General features: G+C 39.8%; 1 protein-coding gene and 1 long non-coding RNA gene across 4 annotated transcripts; both read right to left on the bottom strand.

Moving 5' to 3' along the window:
* Window positions 1–453: 453 nt before the first annotated feature.
* LOC128621217 (uncharacterized) lies at window positions 454–20211 on the bottom strand. Of its 3 annotated transcripts, XM_053646858.1 has the most exons (6): window positions 20180–20211; window positions 19997–20080; window positions 19713–19782; window positions 2661–2786; window positions 2284–2353; window positions 454–2085 (listed from the first exon to the last, which is right to left on the bottom strand). In XM_053646858.1, exons 5-6 carry the CDS (start codon window positions 2310–2312, stop codon window positions 516–518), a joined length of 1599 nt encoding a protein of 532 aa, XP_053502833.1. In that variant the 5' UTR covers window positions 2313–2353; window positions 2661–2786; window positions 19713–19782; window positions 19997–20080; window positions 20180–20211; the 3' UTR covers window positions 454–515. The 3 variants fall into 3 exon arrangements, 2 of the variants coding, with proteins under 2 accessions (XP_053502833.1, XP_053502917.1); XR_008388261.1 differs by lacking the exons at window positions 454–2085; window positions 2284–2353; window positions 2661–2786; window positions 20180–20211 and adding exons at window positions 14695–15811; window positions 16076–16231 and having other exon boundaries at window positions 19997–20173; XM_053646942.1 differs by lacking the exons at window positions 454–2085; window positions 2284–2353; window positions 2661–2786; window positions 20180–20211 and adding an exon at window positions 12122–14652 and having other exon boundaries at window positions 19997–20173.
* Window positions 20212–20403: 192 nt separating this feature from the next.
* LOC128621353 (uncharacterized) lies at window positions 20404–22487 on the bottom strand. Its single transcript, XR_008388267.1, has 3 exons — window positions 22367–22487; window positions 21530–21646; window positions 20404–21223 (listed from the first exon to the last, which is right to left on the bottom strand). It is a non-coding gene; the product is annotated as an uncharacterized LOC128621353 (long non-coding RNA).
* Window positions 22488–23410: the final 923 nt, after the last annotated feature.

Raw genomic sequence — 23410 nt, 5'->3', positions numbered from 1 at the left:
GAATTACACTAACTATATATACATAAAACCTAACAGTGGAATTTTAATTACACATTTTACCTCAAAGCATCATAAACAGTCATTAGCTTGATTAAGAAGACTTGTGTAAAATAAAAATAATCAAATACTCTATTTAAAGTTCAAATTATGTTTGAACTTTATATTTGGACACTGATGAATACTTAAGTACTTTTTAAGATGTATTTGTTACATTGACCAGTCATTCATAAATCACTGTCTCTAATGTTTATTTTATACAGTAAGTTTATTTTTTTTAAGGTGGCAATACTTTTGGCTTTACCTATACTGTGTACATCATGTGATTAACTAATGCAGGGGAAGAAGTGCTAAATAAACTAAATAAAATATTATATATATATATATATATATATATATATATATATATATATATATATATATATATATATAAATATTTACCAGATAATTCTACCTTTTAATTATTCACATAAAAGAGGAAAATCCCATCTGGTTTCACCCGTATGTGAATGCATTCACTAACGACACATTTCACTGAACCATTCTCTTGCCTGTGCCAGCTGTTTATCATCAGCTCTTTTTTTGATCTCTTCAAGTATCTGCACTCGATCTATGTTTCCTGTTTCCTTCACTTTCTCGATCAAAAAGTCCAGCTGGTGCAGTGTATACACAGAGTCAGTCTTTAAGGCGATCTCCTCCAGATTAACTACACACTGATAACATTCTTCCACCAGTCTGATCTTTTCTTTTTCTTGTTCTGCAATTTCATCCTCCAGTCGACTTATCAAACTCTTTGTCTCTTCAGACTTTGTCTCGTATTTCTGTTTCAGATCTTCCATAGTCTTCTTGACCTTCGTTGTTTTTCCCTGATAGATTTTCCCCTCTTTAACATGTTTAGTGTAGTGACACCTTCCAGTACACACTGTGCAGTTCCCCCCAGACATGACACTACACCAGGAAAGATCTCTTACCCACCAGCATCCTGGGTAATGGCAGTTCTCCTCACAGACTGTACAGCAAGTAGCCTCTTTGCTTCCGAAGTGCCACCACTTAGATTCTATAGCTACCTTTTCTTTGTAAGCCTCATCCACTATACATTCAAAGTTATTATTGTCTCTTTTTTCTCTCTCATGTTTCTGTAAAGCCTCTTTTGTCTGCTCAAGTTCCCTTTGCTTTAGTTCGTTGTATTCTATTTTGTCCTTTAAATTGGAGACGGATGATGTCAGTTGTTTGCGGTTTCTCAGCACTGCTACAGTCAACTTCATGCTTATGGGTTTAATTTCTTTCAGAAAGGTCCGAAAGTTCTCCATGGTTGTCTTTAACAGATCCCATGATGCTTGATAGTCACCTAATAATCCCTCATCATTAAAGTCTTCACAGTGACAGTTGTCGAACCTGAAATACACAGGCTCTCCTCTATCATCCTGAGGACATGGGATTTTCGACTCCTTGATGGCCTTAATAGCATTATTAGGCTTTCTGGAGGCATGTGTGATGAACACAACAATGTTTTTCTCCACGTCGCGGCCGAATAAAGAGAGAACTGCATTAAAAACATACAGCTTTCTTTCAGTGAGTCGAGAGGTGAGTGATGTCACTACAAAACACACTGCATCAATTTCACTAACTCCATCTTCAGATCTAAATAACTCTTGTAAACTCTCAGCAATTTTTATATCCTCAATTATACCTTTTGTGCTTCCAAACCCAGGCGTGTCGATGATGGTCAGAGAGAACAGGCTGTGTTTAGTAAACACGTCATACACTGTGACTGCATTTGTCTGAGAACCAGTTTGGTTTTCTTTTGTTTCTATGATCTCACACCAACTTCTGTCTTCACTACCAACACCCAGCATGTAGGTGACCATGGCATTGATGATAGTTGACTTTCCGGCTTCTGTTTCTCCAACAATTAATATGGTTTTGTGAGGTTTGTTCTCGTCCTTTTTTCCAAATACCACTCTCTTCAGTCTTTCACCAGCTGTTACAGTCCTGGTGTTCAGAATATATCTGGTGATGAATCCTTCTTTTGATCTGCTCTTTTCTCTGATTTCATTTAATCGCTCTTCTCTTGAGTTGTCTTCATTCCTACACATAAATTACATCATAGAGAACGACTCTAGTAGCCAAAGTGCATGAATAATTGTGTGAATCTTTAATCCAGGAAAATATAACCAGAGCTGAATAAACTGCTCTGTGAAAAATAATAATCTTTTTTAAAATTTTTTATTTTTTATCAATGCATCCCGATCCTTTGATTGGGTGTATAGTTAAAGGAAACCTTACCCAGGTGGAGAATGCTGGCACTCTGCCATGGTGTTTCTACAGAGAAGCAGCTAGTTGTTTTTGCTTAAATCTGATAAAGAAAGTAAAATAAAATGTAGTTATAAAGAACATTTGTACAAGGTATCTGCAGGTTTAGGAGACTTCTTAAGACATTTTTAATATCACGCAGAATAAAATTTAAGACCAATTTCATAGCAAATTTGCATAAAGCACACAATACAACCAATTACCTTCCTTAACACACACTGTATATTGACATTTAGAAAGAGTGAAACAAAAATAAATCGCTTCGAGCTGACTAAGAGCCGACAGAAACTTCTCCAGCTGCCACGTGGAGAAACTACATTTCAAGCATTATGTAGGGTGTGGAGGCCTACCACAATCAGCTGGATGCCACCAAACTGCTCACAGTGCTCTTGTTGGAGCAGTCCTAAAACCCTCCATTTAACATTCCTCGCAGCCTTAGAAATGGATAGAAGCAAATCCAGCTGCATCGCATGTTCCTGCAGAAAAAATAATGTTATTAAAAACTGTATAGTGTAGGGCTGTGTGTGTGTGTGTGTGTGTGTGTGTGTGTGTGTGTGTGTATATATATATATATATATATATATATATATATATATATATATATATATATATATACACATACTTATATATAAACGTGATTGAACTGAGTTGCATTACTTCCAAGGTGATCTGATGTACATATTTTCAATGGACTGAATAAAATCCAACTCCACACTCTCACCTGAGCTGAGGACCGAACCAAGATTATCGGCATTCTGCAACTGCCACTATTTTACCACAAACATTTTGATCATGTTCATTTGAATACTATAGTTATTGTACCTGTCAGTGCTAACATCCCCTCCAGATTTCATAGTGTAATTGGTTTATGTTAATACTATGTGAATCGATCATGGAACATCACTGAGAAATGCCGGGTGTTTCCTGACAGGTTTCCGCAGCCGCTTTGTGCTTTTCTCACTGCATGTGGGACTTATAAGCTTTGATTCCCATTGTTCCAAGTTTTAAAACTTTCTTGCACAATGTACAAAACCTCATACACATTCCCAGTATGTTTACAAATCTAGTGTTATGTAACCAGTTTTCATGAAATTTGCAAGAACAAATCATCATTTTGAGCCGATTGTCAGGAAGTAACCGGTAGAGCCGGTCAAGTTCACAAATCGAACTGAAGTAAACTTTAGTTCTGGGTTGATAACGCGAGATGCACAGCCGGAGCAACTCGCTTTGCAGCATGCCCCACCCAAACTGGACCAAATGAGTAGGTTCCACTAAATGTTGAAGTTTGCTGAGGATTACTGAAGACCTGCTATGTGTTGTGACGTTAATGGCAATAGACGAATAAAACATTTATAAACCTACAGATATTTGTTTCTGTGTTATTTTTTAATTATTGAAAAATATTTGCAACCTAAGGTCTCGAGAATTTGAAGTAGGCATTTTACTCGATGATGTTACTACTACTAGAAACATAAAACACTGTCCATAATTGTCCCAGTTTCATAATTAATCCAAATTACAGGGTTTTTTTGCTTTCACCTGAAAACTCTAAACACACTCACATGTGCCAGATGAGTGAATCCTCAATTGTCAAAAAGAGCCAAGATGAGTGGATCCTCAGTTTTACCTCACAGTGATGGTAAGATATAACTCTTCTTTTTTATTATTGTTTGGTACTGTCACATTTCGTGACGTAACGGAGATAAGGTAGGATGCAAGCGCAGTGTGAACAGTTTTATTGAGAGACACACAGGCAGGTAAATCCAGAACGTGATCCAAAAACGTAATCCAGTAACATGCAAAGTTCAGACGATCGGCAAACAGGCATAAACGAGGCAAGGCAGGAATCAAAGTCGTGGTCACGGGCTACAGGGTCGATATACCAAACATGAAACATAAACAACAGCGAGGGACTGGTAGCGGAGAAACCAGCGTGAACTTAACAAACGAACCTAAACATGAAACATGACATGAACTATGACTATGAAACTAAACATGAAACATGAAACTATGGACTGACTGTGGTTATCTATCGTAAGGACTCTAAACTAATCTACTATATCTCATTCAATATTCCGCGCCGTGTGCTGGGAGGCGCGCGGTATATATGCGGAGATAATCAGCATTGTAATGGCTGACGGCTGATGGCGATTCAGACACACGTGAAACTACAACCAATGACAGAACAGGGAGGAGACATGACAGAAACATAAACAAATGCACATGTCGAAATGTCACGATTGTCCACAAGGGAAAAGCAGGTGCTCGTGCACCTGCTCGTGCACACGCGCTCACATGCTCCACAGCGCACTGCTTAAAGGGGAACTCATGACAAAACCAACCCCCCCCCCCCCCCCCCAAGGGCACTCGAGTACAAGCGCCATGAAACATCCATCTCCATCGGCGGCCCCGGCCCCCTGGGCAGAATGTCCCAAGCAGAGCCTGGAGACTGCACGGCGTTCTTGGCAAAACAAAAAAGCAGAGCGACCTACACGGCAGAGCAGGGAAGCAGAGCGACGTCCTCAGCTGAACAGGTAGGCAGAGCAACGACCACAGCCGGGCAGACAGACTGAGCTACGCCCTTGGCGGAGCATGAAAGTGGAACGACGTCCTCGGCGGAGCATGAAGGCAGAGCGATGACCACAGCCAGGCAGACAGGCTGAGCAAAGTCCTCGGCGGAACATGAAGGCAGAGCGCTGTACTCAGCTGAGCAGGGAAACAGGGCAACGTTCTCGTCGGAGCATGAAGGCAGAGCGACGTCCCCGGCTGAACAGGTAGGCAGAGCGACAACCACAGCCGGGCAGACAGGCTGAGCGAAGTCCTCGGCGGAGCATGAAGGCAGAGCGTGGGTCTCCGTAAGGCCAGGGAGAGGAGCATGGGTCTCCGTGAGGCCAGGGAGAGGAGTGTGGGTCTCCGTGCGGCCAGGGAGAGGAGCGTGGGTCTCCGTGCGGCTAGGGAGAGAAGCGTGGGTCTCCTCGAAGCAGGAGGCGGGAACAATGTTCGCCATGGAGCAGGAAGGCTGAACGACGACCACAGCCGAGCAGGGAGGCTGAGCGATGTCCACAGCCGGGCAGACAGGCTGAGCGACGTCCACAGCCGAGCAGGGAGGCTGAGCGACGTCCACAGCCGGGCAGACAGGCTGAGCAAAGTCCTCGGCGGAGCATGAAGGCAGAGCGTGGGTCTCCGTGAGGCCAGGGAGAGGAGCGTGGGTCTCCGTGTAGCCAGGGAGAGGAGCGTGGGTCTCCGTGCGGCCAGGGAGAGGAGCGTGGTTCTCCTTGCGGCCAGGGAGAGGAGCGTGGTTCTCCGTGCGGCCAGGGAGAGGAGCGTGGGTCTCCGTGCGGCCAGGGAGAGGAGCGTGGGTCTCCGTGCGGCCAGGGAGAGGAGCGTGGGTCTCCTCGAAGCAGGAGGGGGAAACGATGTTCGCCATGAAGCAGGAAGGCTGAGCGACGACCTAAGGCGAGCGGGTAGGCTGAACGACGACCACAGCCGAACAGGGAGGCTGAGCGACGACCTCAGCCGAACAGGGAGGCTGAGCGACGACCTCAGCCGAGCAGGGAGGCTGAGCGACGTCCACAGCCGAGCAGGGAGGCTGAGCGACGTCCACAGCCGAGCAGGGAGGCTGAAGCTCTGAGGTCACCAGGTGAACCTTGGGCATGGGCGGAGCTTGGGTGGCCGTGTCGGTAGACTCGGGTGTGAGCAGAACTTGGCGGTGCGTGTCGGTAGACTCGGGCGTGAAAAGAACTTGGCTGTGCGTGTCAGCAGACTCGGGCGTGAGCAGAACTTGGCCGTGCGTGTCAGCAGACTCGGGCGTGAGCAGAACTTGGCCGTGCGTGTCAGCAGACTCGGGCATGAGCAGAACTTGGCTGTGCGTGTCAGCAGACTCGGGCGTGAGCAGAACTTGGCTGTGCGTGTCCGCAGACTCAGGCTTTGGCAGAACTTGGGTGGTCGTGTCGGTAGTCTCGGGCGTGGGCTGAACTTGGGTGGTCGTGTCGGTAGTCTCGGGCGTGGGCTGAACTTGGGCGACCGGGTCGGTAGTCTTGGGCGTGGACTGAACTTGGGCGACCGGGTCGGTAGACTTGGGCGTGAGCAAAACTTGGTCGGCCGTATCAGTAGACTTGGGTGTGACATCAGGGACTTGAGACTTGACTTGGACCTCAGGGACTTGAGACTTGACTTGGACTTGGACCTCAGGGACTTGAGACTTGACTTGGACTCCAGAGACTAGAGACTTGACTTGGACTTGGACCTCAGGGACTTGGTTATCCATGTTAACATCAACTTGGTGGCTCATCCGCTCATAATGCATGTGGAATGGAAGATCAGCACTGTTCGCCACATTAACTCCCTTCAACAGCTCATCCAAGTTGTAGCTCTGCCCTGGTTCTCCAAACTCCCTCAGAAACAGGTCCGAAAACTGCCTACTGTCCTCCAGTACCCGGGGTCTCATGGCTGCTACTCGCTGTGCCCACTTGCGTGCTGGGCCAAAAAATCGGGACATCATGAACTTAATCCATTGCCTCTCCCTTGGCTTCGGGTCAAACAGGCTTGAGAAGTAACTCTGGCAGTCTATCATAAAATAGTCCGGATAACCAAAGAAGCCATCATACCGATCGGGAAGGTCCATGAAAGTCCACTGCGAGAACTGCATAGAATCCAAGGCGGGGATGATTGGCGTGGACCTCCGGGTTCTGAGTCCTCTTCGTTCTCGTGCTGCATCCATGATGGGGCGGAATATTCTGTGACGTTTCGTGACGTAACGGAGATAAGGTAGGATGCAAGCGCAGTGTGAACAGTTTTATTGAGAGACACACAGGCAGGTAAATCCAGAACGTAATCCAAAAACGTAATCCAGTAACATGCAAAGTTCAGACGATCGGCAAACAGGCATAAACGAGGCAAGGCAGGAATCAAAGTCGTGGTCACGGGATACAGGGTCGATATACCAAACATGAAACATAAACAACAGCGAGGAACTGGTAGCGGAGAAACCAGCGTGAACTTAACAAACGAACCTAAACATGAAACATGACATGAACTATGACTATGAAACTAAACATGAAACATGAAACTATGGACTGACTGTGGTTATCTATCGTGAGGACTCTAAACTAATCTACTATATCTCATTCAATATTCCGCGCCGTGTGCTGGGAGGTGCGCGGTATATATGCGGAGATAATAGCGTTGTAATGGCTGACGGCTGAGGGCAATTCAGACACACGTGAAACTACAACCAATGACAGAACGGGGAGGAGACATGACAGAAACATAAACAAATGCACGTGTCGAAATGTCACGATTGTCCACAAGGGAAAAGCAGGTGCTCGCGCACCTGCTCCACAGCGCGCTGCTTAAAGGGGAACTCGTGACAGGTACACTTAATTTATCGACACAGAATAAGCGTTTATCTCTGAACAGTTGCTAGGTTATAATTTAAATATTCAAGCAGTCTTTCTTTATCTAAAGTTAGCTCACTATCAGACAGCTTTAACTAGCCATCTAACATAATTATGAGAAAAATAAAAAATAAAATAAGCGCTAAAGTAAATAAAAATTTTAAATGAAACATTTTGGCGGCGGTGGGGACTCCAAGAACTTTAATTTTCTTTAATAACAAACCAAACGTACTGGAAATATGCTTATGACAAGTTGTCTAAAATTGTTATTAAAACATTGAAAAACTTTTCTATCATGAGATATAAATTAATTTTACTGTAGTTTATTGTGCATGCAGATTATATTTTAAGTTGTTAAGCTAAATCATGGAGTTTATAAGACTATTTATTCTTTCTATAAACTTTAAACGCGTAGAACATATCCGTGTTTGTGCATCAGTATCTGTAATGTGTGCTGTAGGTACAAAACTTTCATGTAGGAAAATTGTCCAAGATGTAGGCTACTCGATATTGATCAGTCGTATCCGACATGAAGGATCAGCGAATGAAACTGTGACCACAAACACCTTTACCTTCAGTGAATGATAGGCAGTAATCAACAATATGCCTTCACACAAATGACTTAAAACTTGCCATGTAGATGAATAGATCCCATATACTGTATAAATATGATATAAATATGATAAATGTAATGTAGATATGGTATATGCAGAAATCATGCACCAGATATATACAAATGATTCTAATTATTATAAATATGATAAATATTCTATTTAAGTGGAGTGTGGAGTGCAAAAGATGAGAGGTAACTTAAAGTCCGGTTCCTGACCGTAGGTCTAATAGGCTCAGATGGATTCATCTAACAAGGGCGGGTGAGGTCTGACGGGGCAGATGAGTTATAAAGTTTGATGGCAGCAGGCAGGAATGATTTCCTGTAATGTTCCTTTAAACAGCGGGGTTGAATAAGTCTGTTGCTGAAGATGATCTTGATTTTATCTAGTGTGTTGTGGAGAGGGTCGGAATTGTGGTCCATAATTGCCAGCAGTTTTGACTGCATTCTGTCTCTAACCACCTCCTCCACAGCGACAACCTTCGTGCCGACTACAGACTCAGCCGTTTTTATGAGTTTGTTCAGTCTGTTAGCGTCCTTGGCTTTGATGCCGGCACCCCAACACTCCACAGCAAAGAAGACGGTGCTCACAACAACAGACTGATAAAACATCTGGAGTATCTCGCTGCATACATTGAAGGACCTGAGCCTCCTCAGGAAATAAAAATTTTTATTTGAAGGTTTCATTGATATAACTTGACACTGCGTTGTTAGAACAGAAATACGCATTGGCGCCCTTGCTTGGTAAATGGCACACTTATATAGCGCTTTTATCCAAAGCGCTTTACACTCTGTCTCATTCACCCATTCACACACACACACACACACACCAATGGTAGCAGAGCTGCCATGCAAGGTGCTAACTTGCCATCGGGAGCAACTTGGGGTTCAGTGTCTTGCCCAAGGACACTTCAGAATGTGGAGTCACGTGGGCTGGGAATCGAACCGCCAACCCTACGATTAGTGGACAACCCGCTCTACCACCTGATCCATCAAGCCCTGCTTGATGATGTGAAGGAACTGATGAATCGGTTTTTTGAACTGGTTCATTGAAACAAACCGTCCAAAAGATCTGGTTCGTGGAAATGAATCAGATTTCCAACACTACTTCCCCATGGTTAAAGCTCAAAGGCTGAGTCCGAAATCACGTACTGTGACAGTATGTATTGATGTACTGAATTTGATGCAGTAGCTACTGCACAGCCGGTGAAACAGTACATGCTAATCAGTATGGGTGTGTATTACTACAATCCCAGACATATTACATCCACCATGGTGGCATTGTCATGTGACCTTCGATGTCATCATAAACACAAAACTCTTAAAGGGACCACCAGATTAAAGCAACCACACCAAAACACACATCAGGAAAGTTAACTGAATTAGTGATGTAATGTGGGCGGGGTTAACAGGCTGAGGTAAATTCGTTGACGTTAGCTTGGCCGGCTAAGGCATGATGGAGATCACAAAAAGGTTTCAAACGCTGTGAGAACTGTTTTCTTATTTAAACCTTCAACAAGTTAACACTTTATTCAGGTATTGTTAAACAAGTCCTGTTTAACCAAGCTTTAATACTTAAAAAGAGTCTTCCATGATTACTATCTTCTACATCAGTCCTGTTGCATTATGGGAATTTTTGACTCACGTAGAGTCCATCGGTTGCATACTACAAAATCTCTCCAGAAGCAGTACACCATCCGGGTATTTCTCGTCTACTGAGAACTTTGGCGTACTGCTGTTCGCTTACTGTGTAGTAGGGTAACACCCCAGCTTGGATGCAGCCATAGAGACAATAGTTCTGCCAAATTAAAAAATAATGGAGAAATAGGGCAACCTTGCCGAATTCCTCTTTCAATTTGAAATTTGGGTGATGAGACTTTACTAAAGGACATCCTGCTATAAATTTCACTATAAAACATGGGAATCCATTTACAGAACACAGGAACAAAACCAAAAATTTCCAAAGACTTTCCAAAAAAGGATGCTCAAGGATATCGAATGCCTTGAAAAAGTCTAAAGATAAAATTAAGCTTGACTGAGGAATTAAGTGATTACAATGAAGCATATAGCGGACTAACTGAATATGACTATGAATAAAGAGTTATTGCTCTCCAATTGCCTGAAAATAACTTGTCTTTGTTCGGCTTAGGGACGAGGATCATCAAACCATGTTTCGTTGTTGTGGACAATTCTGATTTATTTATATAATCTTTTAATGCTTCGAACAGAAGGATTCTAATATCTTCCAAAAAACGTTTATAAAATTCTATTGTAATACCATCAGTACGTTGGGGATGTATATCTAATTCAGAAATAGTGATCTCAACCTCACTAATGTTTTTCATATCATTATCTATAATGGGCACTTTGTCACTTATAAAGGAGAAAAAAAGATCACGATTTCTCTCAGAATACCTTGATTTATTAAAGATTCCCATAAAAGGAAGAAATGTATGCATCAGTCAATATTTGCTCTTCACTTATTCGGTCATTTTTATTAAGTTTATTGATTGTTTTTAACGCCCGTGTATGTTTTTCTAAATTAAAAAAAGTATGAAGAATTTTTCCCCTTCCTTAATCCATGGTAGATCGATAGATGGTATAAATTCCCACTTCTCCATATAAAATAAAGACATTTTAAGGAAGTGCCTATGGAACGGGCAGCTTGCACATCTGGAAAGGCATCATCAATGCTGGAAGGTATATACAGGTTTTAGAGCAACATCTGCTTCCATCCAGATTCCATCCCATCTTTACTTCTGAGAGACTCTGCCTATCTAAGATACTCTTTTTATACCCAATCATCTTACTGACCTGTTTCCAATTACCCTCATTAGTTACAAAATGTTCCTCCAGCTGTTTCTTTTTAGTAACACTTACTTTTCCAGCCTTTTGTTAACCCAACTTTTTTGAGACGTGATGCCATCAAATTACCTTATTTTTTCCTTAAAATGGTAGGTTTCCTCAGTTTAAACATGTGATATGTTTTCTATGTTCTATTGTGAATAACGTATGGGTTTATGAGATTTGCAAATCATTGCATTCTGTTTTTATTTACATTTTACACAGCATCCCAACTTTTTTGGAACCGAGGTTGTACGACTGTTTACAGAAACCCCAATACCTCAGCTCATGCTGGTCCTAGATAAACATTTTGCACATTTGTGTCTCTTAGACTTAGAACTTAAGACCAAATGTGATGCTTAAGATTGCTCACAGCTCTACATTTAGGGTCAATTTTTAATGGGAAGGGTTCGAGTCTTAGTCTTAATTTTAGAGGGTACCTAGCTAAGTGCATGCAGAACTCTTCAGGATTGAGACTTCTTTTATTTCTTCTTATGGGGCAAGAAAGTGCCATTTTTAAAAACTCCCCTCACTTTTGGGTTGAATATCTTTGGTGCGGGACAGGATACGAACCTGAAATCTGAAAGTAGGCTTTTAGCCCAGATTTCTATTAGCCCTAACTCTGTAACCAGTGGGATCTCAAACTCAAAATCTTTACAGCTACTATAAAGGACTATTGTTCTGTGGGGAAAGAACCAGGTTCGTGTCTGGTCCCCCACCAGAGATATTCAACCCGAAATTGAGGGGAATTTTAAACATTATTTTTTACAATACTACACCAATCTTTTTCATATTAAGTGTAAATAAATAAATAAATAAATAAATTGCCATGACAAACAGTTACCCGAGAAATTAATAATTATGTTGTTTTACCTTTAAATAAATCTTTTCCTATAAAATTCACCACAACTGGCAAATTTTAAAATTTACATTTGATTTAACAAAGCTTCACAATTATCAGTTGACTTTGTGGATTATTTATTTATTTAAAAAATTTTACACTCACATTACACTAGACATTACTAACATAGATACCACCCTCAACATTAGATTGCTCAAACACAACAACAACAACAACAACAACAACAACAACAATATAAAATAAACAGCCAAGCTTATTCGTCCTGAGGCCCCACTGACCACAGGAGGTTTTTGCAAGCAATTACAGTTAAAATGATGAAATTTAAAGCAAACCAAACAAAAATAATGAATTATTTTTTTTAAAAAAAAGAATCAGAAATACAGTCTAGACATTGTTAATGTTTTAAAAGACTATTCCAGCTGATTTTTAATGGAATATCTACACGGGCATACACAGGCCCATTTTCCCGTGTGTGCTGGCCACGTCATGGAGTTGATCTGCCTTTCCTGAAGAAAAGCTTTAACACTCTTTGCTCTGTGGTGAGATGCATTATCATCCTGAACAATCACTTCATTTTCCAACAATCGAATGAGAAAAGTGTCCGGAACGACAACAGTTCCAGCATCGTCTCCTTGGCCAGTGCAGATTTGTGCTTCATCACTGAACATCACTTTCATCCAATCATCCACTCCATGACCGCTTCTCTTTAGCCCACTGTAACCTTGTTTTCTTCTGTTTAGGCGTCAGTGCTGGTTTTCATTGGGTTTTCCATACGCAAATCCATTTCCTTCAGACGATTTCTTATAGTTCTGTCACAAACACTGACTCCTGTTTCCCCCCGTTTGTTTTTTATTTGTTTTGTTGTGCAAATACAATCTATAAGTGCACTCTATAATTCAATAACATGTAGAACCTCCTTTAGCAACAATAGTTCTTTAGTTCACATTATTTAGATTACCTTTAGACCCTGATAAGAATAATGATGATTAAAATGAACAATAACCGACAATTCTACTTTATTTACTCATATAAACGTCTGTTTTTCACAACTATGCATTTATTAGCGACCCACTGCACTGAACCATTTTCTTGCCTGTGCCAACTGTTGATCATCAGCTCTTTTTTTAATCTCTTCAAGTCTCTGCACTCGATCTATGTTTCCTGTTTCCTTCACTTTCTCGATCAAAAAGTCCAGATGGTGCAGTGTATACACAGAGTCAGCCTTTAAGGCGATCTCCTCCAGTTTAACTACACACTGATAACATTCTTCCACCAGTCTGATCTTTGCTTTTTCTTGTTCTGCAATTTCATCCTCCAGTCGACTTATCAAACTCTTTGTCTCTTCAGACTTTGTCTCGTATTTCTGTTTCAGATCTTCCTCAGTCTTCTTGACCTTCCTTGTTTTTCCCTGATAGATTTTCCCCTCTTTAACATGTTTAGTGTAGTGACACCTTCCAGTACACACTGTGCAGTTCCCCCCAGACATGACACTACACCAGAAAAGATCTCTTACCCACCAGCATCCTGGGTAATGGCAGTTCTCCTCACAGACTGTACAGCAAGTAGCCTCTTTGCTTCCGAAGTGCCACCACTTAGATTCTATAGCTACCTTTTCTTTGTAAGCCTCATCCACTATACATTCAAAGTTATTATTGTCTCTTTTTTCTCTCTCATGTTTCTGTAAAGCCTCTTTTGTCTGCTCAAGTTCCCTTTGCTTTAGTTCGTTGTATTCTATTTTGTCCTTTAAATTGGAGACGGATGATGTCAGTTGTTTGCGGCTTCTCAGCACTGCTACAGTCAACTTCATGCTTATGGGTTTAATTTCGTTCAGAAAGGTCAGAAAGTTCTCCATGGTTGTCTTTAACAGATCCCATGATGCTTGATAGTCACCTAATAATCCCTCATCATTAAAGTCTTCACAGTGACAGTTGTCGAACCTGAAATACACAGGCTCTCCTCTATCATCCTGAGCACACGGGATTTTCGACTCCTTGATGGCCTTAATAGCATTATTAGGCTTTCTGGAGGCATGTGTGATGAACACAACAATGTGTTCCTCCACGTCGCGGCCGAATAAAGAGAGAACTGCATTAAAAACATACAGCTGTCGTTCAGTGAGTCGAGAGGTGAGTGATGTCACTATAAAACACACTGCATCAGTTTCACTAACTCCATCTTCAGATCTAAATAACTCGTGTAAACTCTCAGCAATTTTTATATCCTCCTTTATACCTTCTGTGCTTCCAAACCCAGGCGTGTCGATGATGGTCAGAGAGAACGGGCTGTGTTTAGTAAACACGTCATACACTGTGACTGCATTTGTCTGAGAACCAGTTTGGTTTTCTTTTGTTTCTATGATCTCACACCAACTTCTGTCTTCACTACCAACACCCAGCATGTAGGTGACCATGGCATTGATGATAGTTGACTTTCCTGTTCCTGTTTCTCCAACAATTAATATGGTTTTGTGAGGTTTGTTCTCGTCCTTTTTTCCAAATACCACTCTCTTCAGTCTTTCACCAGCTGTTACAGTCCTGGTGTTCAGAATATATCTGGTGATGAATCCTTCTTTTGATCTGCTCTTTTCTCTGATTTCATTTAATCGCTCTTCTCTTGAGTTGTCTTCATTCCTACACAAAAAATAGATCATTTTAATTTCCTTAACTATGCTATTGTGTCTTTTTTTTTTTTTTTTGCCATTTTATAAGAATAAATTTTACTGAATTTTATTCTTTGATAGAGGCCTCGACACCTATATGATTATCGGGTATTGGTCTGATACCACACTTACTGACTCGTACTCAGAATCTTGCTCCGATACCAAAAACCAAACCCAGGTGATACCATGTGATACTGTACATTGTCGCACTAATGAACGGTTCTATGAAAACATCAGGAGAAGGAACTACAGCATCTTCCTACAATATAAGTAACCTGATAAAACATCTTCATGGTGTTTGAACCATATGCTTGTTATGGTAATTAGGAGTATTAGAGCAGTCATCCAGAGCATGCAGGGCAGTAGCAGCAAGTGTGGTCATTAAAAATGAGCACAAGGTGTTAGCAAGTGTGGAGCAGTGAAGTGAGGTTGCCGAGAAACTTTGTTGTATGTAAGAGGCCCTTCGGTTCTGCATTGAGCATTGTACACATGTACGCTTCCTTTCACCAGGGTCTAAACTATGTTTATGACTGAAGGTGTAGTTCACACTCACATGTATAAATCTATATAAGGTGGCTTATTACCTACTTATTCATACCCCCGCTGGTTATTATGTGATATTGACCACTAAGAGCACTGTGTGGTCAGTTTTGGTTTAAAAAAAATATCTGAAATAATCATGGATGAGTTAACTGTGGGAATAAATTTAAAACACAATGGTAACAGAGTATGTAGTTTATTGAGAACCACTATCATGCACATCATACACTGGGGAGGGAACAGGACTTGTCAGAGAATAATCAGTAGGTGATGGGTAATATGGTGGTGTGTTTGTAGCAAAGCTACTATCATCATCAGAGGGAAGAATAAACGGGCCCTCCACAGAGGTTATGGGTGACAGATGAGCCTCAGTTTGAGTATAAGCATGAGCATAGGTCATTGATGGAATGATACAATAAGTGGGAGGATAAGGAAGCCCTGAGGGTACAGGTGAAGAGCAGAGACGTTCCAGCGGAGCTGTAACATCCACTGCCAAATGTGCCAGCTGATGACGTAGATATTCACCCAGGCCTGTGAGATTGAGCAGCCGAGAGAGCTGGAGAGTCCAGCTGCAGGAGGGCGTTCATCAGCTGGATGGAGAACAAAGAGAAAGGACAAAAATGAGCTAAAACAGTAGTGGTAACACTTAGATATATCCATATATACATGTACAAGCACATGCAAAGAATGTAAGAAACGGGTATCAATACACTGCATGGAAAGAGCATAAAGTTGAAAACACACATACACACACACACACACACACAATGTTTAAGAAGCACCAAAAACATATAACAAGTTTAGGATTAGAAAGAAAATGTGTGTAACAGTAAGCAATAATAAAAATATCTCACCCATAATGAAGTGGTGAAATATCCAGAAATGTTCAGGACGATGGTACGGTGAGATGCGCACAGCTCAGTTAGTAGGAAGTAGGAATGCCAGTGAGGGACTTGGAAAATTTTTAAATACCAGAAAGAAAAACATGGCGATAAGGAGATATCCAATGGCTGAAAATGGGTTTTAAGGGGATTCCAAAGTGAGAAAAGTTTATTCTAAAGGGATTTTAAAATGAGAAAAGTAGAGATTAAGGGGAAATCAAAAAGGACATTAAGGTATATTGGGATTTCAAAAGAATGAGATAATTGGACGTAGACTAAAGATCAGACTATAACTAGGGCATTGCGTCTGTGTATAGATTCAGATCACTTTGGGAGGTCTCACTGAATGGATCTCATGTTGATTTTGAACAATAAACTGGATTTTTGCTTCTCTCATCCAACGTGTTCTAGATTTTTACTTTCAGTTGGGCTTTTGAGTATGATCACTTATGGATAAAGGTAATTAGCACCGCTAGTCATTTTTTGACATGACATAACCAATTCAATGAAAGTTTAATGACTTTTTTTTCTTTAAAAATCTTCGCGTTTCTGTTATATGTTAACGTAAGTTCTATTAACATCCAGTCAGTAAAATAAAACTGTTCACATTTACCTTACGTTTAGCAACTTCAATATGAAGAATATGAAAGTGTTGTCATAAATGCAAAATATTTATAGATGTAGGCCTCTCCAAACTTTTATTGTGTCTATCTAATACACATCCCCTGCTTGATTTACATTGTGATTCCGCTGCCCAATCTGTACCACACGTGTTAAGGGTCTAGGCACGAATCAATCCTCTACACATGCACAAGAACCTTATGAAACTTTTTATTAAATTAAACGTTATGTTGTCTTGTAAGTGGTAATTTGCAAGTTGCAGTGATTGCATTTCCCACCTAGCAACGTTCATTGTGTGAAGTAAAAAAACCCACACGTTTACAGTAACAGCCCTGAGTGGCTATTGGTTCTGTTATATTAAAGTGAATTAAAAAATTTCCTTCAAGATTCTGGACTGAAATGGCAGTACAGCAACAACAGTGGACAATAACAAGTAGTGTTAGCAACAAGCTAGCCAGCTAGCATTAGATATCCGAGAGATAACTCTAACGTTGTTGATTACCTCATCAAAAAAAAAAAAAAAAAAAGATTCGTATGGTCAGTGTTATAGAGTTAACCAAGTTATGTGACCGTATATTAACTGATCTAAAGCCAATACTGCTATAAACTAATTTAAATGTAATCCTGCTCACTAACCAACAAATTGGACAAAATTAGGATATAAGTTATCAAAATTAGTTACTCAAAAAAAAGTAATCCACTACGGATGACTAAAAACTACTTTAAAACTGTAATCTTACAATTGTAAGTGTACAATTGTAACTGTAATCAGTAATTACATTAACATTACATTACTGATTACTGCATGTAAACAGTAATCAGATTACTAATTACTTTACTTTCACGTTACGTTCAAAAACCTCTCAAACCTACAAAAATACACTACACAGTGAAACTCAGAGTTCTTTCAGTCATTTTAGCGTCAATGTATGACATGATCAGAAAAAGTCGGATTTATCATAAAACTTGCCTCGGTTATGTCACTGTTTATAGGACGACCAGAGAGATCAAATTTTTCTTTAAAAAAAAAACCCCCCAAAAAGCGAAAAAAAAACCCTTTTCTAACTAGGCTAGTTTGGTGTTGCTAGCCAAGCGGAGGGACAGCTATCACTGTATGTATTTATAGCTGCTACAGAGCCATGTAGAGTTCTCTTTCCTTCTGCTCTGCTCATATCATGTTTAAAAAAATAATCGGAGTATATCCATTCCCCCCTCACACTGACTGTGAGCTAGCGTTTAGCAGAAGTGAGAGACGGACAGAAAATAAGACACGTGTTCCCACGTATTTTCCTGTAAACGCTGACTGATTGGTCTCGCCTCCGTTCACTGAAGATATCAAATTACAGGCATCTTCTTTTACTGACGTTCCGTTACGTAGTGACAAACTGCTCCAAATGGAGAATTATTCAGGGCTAAAGAAAAATTCCCCGGGGCAAAATGTGATTTATGAAAAAAATGCATTTGACTTAATATTGTTTTCTTAACAATAAATTTGTAACGCAAGTAACAATTTTATTGACATTGCAATAAATTTTATTTGATTACAGTAACTGTAATCAAATTACATCCATTTATATTGTAGTGCGTTACATTACTGCGTTATCAGAAAAAGTCATTTTATTTTTATTTCCTCATGTGTAAGCTGCTTTGGATAAAAGCGTCTGCTAAATAAATAAATAAAATGTAAATGCAATTACATTAATGCGTTAAACTCAACTCCGGTCATTAGTCCTTGGTTCAATGCTTTCCAAGCCTGCCAGCAACTCATACTGTTTGAACTGGTAGATTTATGGGGCTACAGAGACTCCAAATCGACCCCACAGAGCCCAGAAAGCGCTCTTCATCAAGCTTGCACTGCAAAAAAAATCATCACAGGCATCCACAAAGGAAAAATGAGTGACTTGGGCAGTTTGCACTGCACATATTCTAGGGTTGGTATGATGTGTTGTGATGTGCATGGTGCTTGGTTTAGAGGTCTCAGGTCAACGCATATTCGAATGTCGTCTCGTCTGTCACCACTGTCACCATATTGCGTATCCATGTGGTCGGCTCAGTCACGGTTGTGGTGTTGCCGGGTCTTATATGTGCGTCTAATTCTTCTTTCACGCTTGTTTTCAGGGCAACTGGAAAGTTGCATGGCGCACACTGACGTCACATCAGCCCTAACCTAACCGCCCCCCCCCCCTTTTTGAAATATTAAAAAATAATTAATATAAGGTTTAATTTTTTGGCATCCAAATAGACTTATTTGTAGTTAACAAATGTTTTGAAGAGGATTATGATGGATGTTTTTAAACTGAGTGCAACAGCACCACTTTACTAAAATACTGGTAAATGAGGCCTATTTTTCAGAAGTTTTAAAGGATTTTCATGAATACCACATTTCTTATGTAAATGCTCATACTAGAGCTGTACACATAAATTTGTTCATATACATGTTGATAAATGAGGCCCACAGAGTGAAATACGTGCAGAAGCAGATATTTTTGTCTGCTTGCAGAATCTGTAATCTGGACTGGTTCACACCTTGCACTCATTTTTAATGACCATGTTTCCCGATACTCTTCTCTACACACATTTACTATTACACATACTCCTCAAATACCAGAACATCTTAAACAAGGTCATTAACAGCCACACACATCTCTAGGTGAGTGATGTGTTTTTAAAAAAAAACTGTGATGACTATTCACCAATCAGTCAATGACCATCAGTAAAACAAAACACATTTGTCTCCATTGCAGTCCTACTCAGTCCAAGAGAACTAATGTAGCTAGTGCATTTCATTTAAATCAATAACACCATAAAACAAAATTCTACTAATTAAAGTGCATGAACACACTCTCAAATTTAAATATCTGTGACTTTCCTGATTGATTAATAGGAAGTAAGTTACTAGAACCAAAAAACCATGTCATTGTATTCTGTCTGAAAAATGGTATTAATATATCCAAGTGTTTAGGGGGAATAATTAAAAGGTAAACCTTACTGAGAAGAATACTGGGACTCTGCCATGGTGTTTCTACACAGAAGCAGGAAGTTGTTGTTGTTGCTTAAATCTAATTATGAAAAAAGAAGATTTTCTGTCAGGGCAAAAATATAGATAAAAGAGAAACACATGAAATGTAAAAGAAATTCAGTGAGGAATTCAAATATTCAGGTGTTTTTCATGCACGGAGTTTTAATCTGAATGTCCTCACATACTTCTAGTCATGCAACTTCATATTTAGCTAATAATAATAATAATAATAATAATAATAATAATAATCTCACCTTTTCTGTTAATCCCAGAACAGTCCAAAGCTCCTTTTCATTGGCAGTATAATGTTTCTTTAAAAACCTCCAACCAAAAATCATCTAAAGAGAATCAGACTTCAGGCAGAGATCTGAACCCACCACCCATCCTCTCATGCACTATTTATAGTTTTATTCTCTCGGGGCACAAAAACAAATGACCACAACCACTCCCATTTTAAATACGAGGTGATTTACTGGAAATCTCTACTGCAGTTGGAAAGTGAATGCAGAAGGAGTTGTTGTTCCTCATCAGGCTGGAAAAGACACTTCTAGATAGAGACACTTCTTTAACCAGTAGTGTTTGGACTTCTTTTTTTTTTTTTTTTTAACCATAAGATTAAGCAAAGTCAGCTTTCCCAGAGAAACCAAAATTATAATGCCCAAATTTTCCTACACGTTTGAAAAAAAGTTTGACGTGTTTTTTTTTTTAAATAATTATGTTTTACACAAACACCTGATGATCAAAAAGAAAATAAATATATTATAAAAGAACAGGTTTGGCGGTAGATACACAGTACTCACCCACAGTGCTGAGACCCAACCAATCAGGATTCTTTCTCCCAGTAACCTTTCTTTCCATAGCCTGAATCATTCTGCTATCAGCCAGAGGTGATTCACTGAATTATACTTTTATTTGTGTTCAATGACGCAACATATTTGAGGAATGATGAAAATAATAATTATTATTATAAGCAAATCGTTTTTATGTAAACTTTTTTTTTTTTTTTTTTTTACATCTAGATTCCCTGGTCATGATTTATGACCCATCAAAACCAGCCTGGAATAAAGTAAACAGCGCCACAGTGTGGTTGTGCAAGTCAACTGCATTTGTTTTTGATAAGGACGAGTACCAGAACTATTTCATCAGAATTATAGCAAAGAACAAAATTAGCTAAATAGAATTATTATGTTAGAATTACTTAATACTGATATAGATTATTAACACAATAGCTATTTTATTCATTAAAATTGGAAACCAAAAATACCCCCCCCCCCTTTTAACCTATCTGCTAAATTAGATGATTAACAAAAAAAAGAAACAAGGAGTTTAACCACAAAGTCTTCCATAAAACTAATGGGTTCCTGTTCTAACTTACATCATAGCATCTATAAACAGTCGTTCCCTCACCGCTCTCTCTTTCTCTAGTAGAGGGGCAATTCAGCACTACACCGTCCTGCATGTTTTTTGGAGGTTGGAGGAAACTGGAGAACATGGAGAAATCCACATGGACACGGGAGAACATATGAAACTCCACACAGAACTGCGAGACAGCAACATCACCTGCTGCACCGCAATACCTCCTACATTTAATAACTTACTTCTAAAACATGATAAAAACACAAAGTGCGAATGTGGTGTTTATCATTTAAACTAACTGCACAATGCATTCATCACATGACAAGCAACCACATATAGCTTAGTACGACAAGCTGAAAAAACAATGTTTAAATAGTGTTAAATAATGAAGGTTGTGGCCAGAAATGTGTACAAAACATGTGAACTCCTACTGTTTTCTTGATATGCTCCAATAGTTTGTGCCCCCTCTCTCATGACTAGCATCCATCATGTCAGACTGTTAACACTGCAGGAGCGAGGGCCGAGTGTCTGAGAAAGATTTAACCAGACTAACAGTGGAACATGGAGAGAGAGGAGAAAAAAGTAAACTACTCAATCTATTTCAATGTTACCCTTTATTTTATAGTACTTATGCATTATTTTTATGGATGCAGAAAAAGCACCGAATTAACCTACAGTCCTAAATTAATAATATATATTCGTGTGTGTTGGGTTCTTTTGTTTTGGACAAACAGTTGCGTAAAGTTTTAGTCTGAAGTTTATATTCGTAACACTCAGTATGTGGATTTTATTTTAAATAAACATCCGATTAATGGAAAAAAAATTAATCAACCAACTAATCGATTATGCTAATTATGAAAATAATACTTAGTAGCAGCCCTAATTGTAATAATAACAACAACCAGTTGGTAGGTGGTTAGTATTGGTAGGAAAATAGACATTATTAGAGAGTATGTTGTGTATAAAAAATGAAGGAAATAAAAAACAAGGGTAATAAAATAAGGAGAATGAAAATGTTGTGAGAATATAGGAAAGAATAGAGTCATGCTCTCTTCCTTATAGACAATGTCTCTTAAAAGTTAATTACAGCAAGGCATAGGGCCTGACCAAAAAGAGGAAGTGCAACACACAGCACACACACACAAGAGCATGAACTCACTCACACACACACCCAGAGTAATCAGAATAACAACGTAATGGCTAATGATTATTTTACTAAATCATACAGTACATATGCTAATAACAATGCAGAAAAAGCATACAGTTACCCATGATAAAGGAGAAAAAGCACACAGGTGATAAATGTCCTCACTCAGAGTCAGCTCAGACATGCCATAAAAAGCAGAAGTTGGTCTTAAAAAACAAAGCACTTAAAAGTGCAAACGCAACAAGTCTCGAGATGTCTGAGGCAAAAAAAAAAAAAAAACCCAGACAGGACATCACCCAGACATCACATGTAGTGGTATTTTGGGTAAACCAGGGGTGTTTCAACTGTATAAAAAGGGAACCCTGTAGCTGTCGCTGAAAACATGTATGGGTCTTTTCTTTCTTTAAGCCTTTAAAGTATTTATTTGTTATGTTGTTGTTATTACAATAATGCAATGTAAATATTAATAATAATTTGCCTATGTGAGTGTTGTTTTACAAGGGTTGCAGAAACAGTGACACCTACAGGTTAAACTAGTGAGCTGCATTTAATTTAAGTTACTGTGGTCACGTGATTAGCCTAACTAATAGCAGTGCAAAAATGTGCATGCAGTTTTTGGTGCTACGCTGTACACAGAGTTAGGTGCTAAAGAAGAGAATAAGTAAACAGTAAAGCGTTACAGCTAATCCTAGATTTCTGGTCGGAAGGCGCACACGTTTTTGACGGTGTTTGATGGTGATTGAATGCGCTTAAGTTGTGAAGGAATGCAATAAAAGAAACGACAAACATCAGTTGAAGCGTACGTTTTAATCTGACCACAAGAATAAGTTTGGGAGCAGCTACAAGCCCCATTTCAGGGGACTTTGAGATCACTCTGGGATGTCCCTCTGTGCGGATCTCGTGTGGTGAGCAGCAATAAACCCTTGCTTTTCCTATTCACGACTCTCTGTGATTTTGTCATCCTCAAACTGATGTAAGTACTTGATAACTTAGCTGTGTTTAACTTTTTGGAAAATTAGAAACAACAAGTACATGGGCAGGATCAGATGACCAGGTTCTTGAACGGAACTGCTGTTCTGTACGCTATAGACACCAGATATGATGTGAGCTGTGGAACGCAGACAGCTCCACCCTCTTTCACATCAGAAGACTTACAAGATCGAGC

The sequence above is a fragment of the Ictalurus furcatus genome, chromosome 1 (assembly GCF_023375685.1).
Source record: "Ictalurus furcatus strain D&B chromosome 1, Billie_1.0, whole genome shotgun sequence".
In the NCBI taxonomy this organism is placed as follows: domain Eukaryota; kingdom Metazoa; phylum Chordata; class Actinopteri; order Siluriformes; family Ictaluridae; genus Ictalurus; species Ictalurus furcatus.
The sequence above is the reverse complement of the archived record's forward strand: the minus strand, read 5'-3'. Positions and strand labels throughout refer to the sequence as shown.

Bases quoted from the DNA above. Each gene is read 5' to 3' on its own strand.
- LOC128621217 (XM_053646858.1), bottom strand. From the start codon at position 2,312: ATGGCAGAGTGCCAGCATTCTCCACCTGG. The intron at 2,086-2,283 runs GTAAGGTTTCCT...ATTTATGTGTAG, and splicing joins TGCCAGCATTCTCCACCTGG to GAATGAAGACAACTCAAGAG.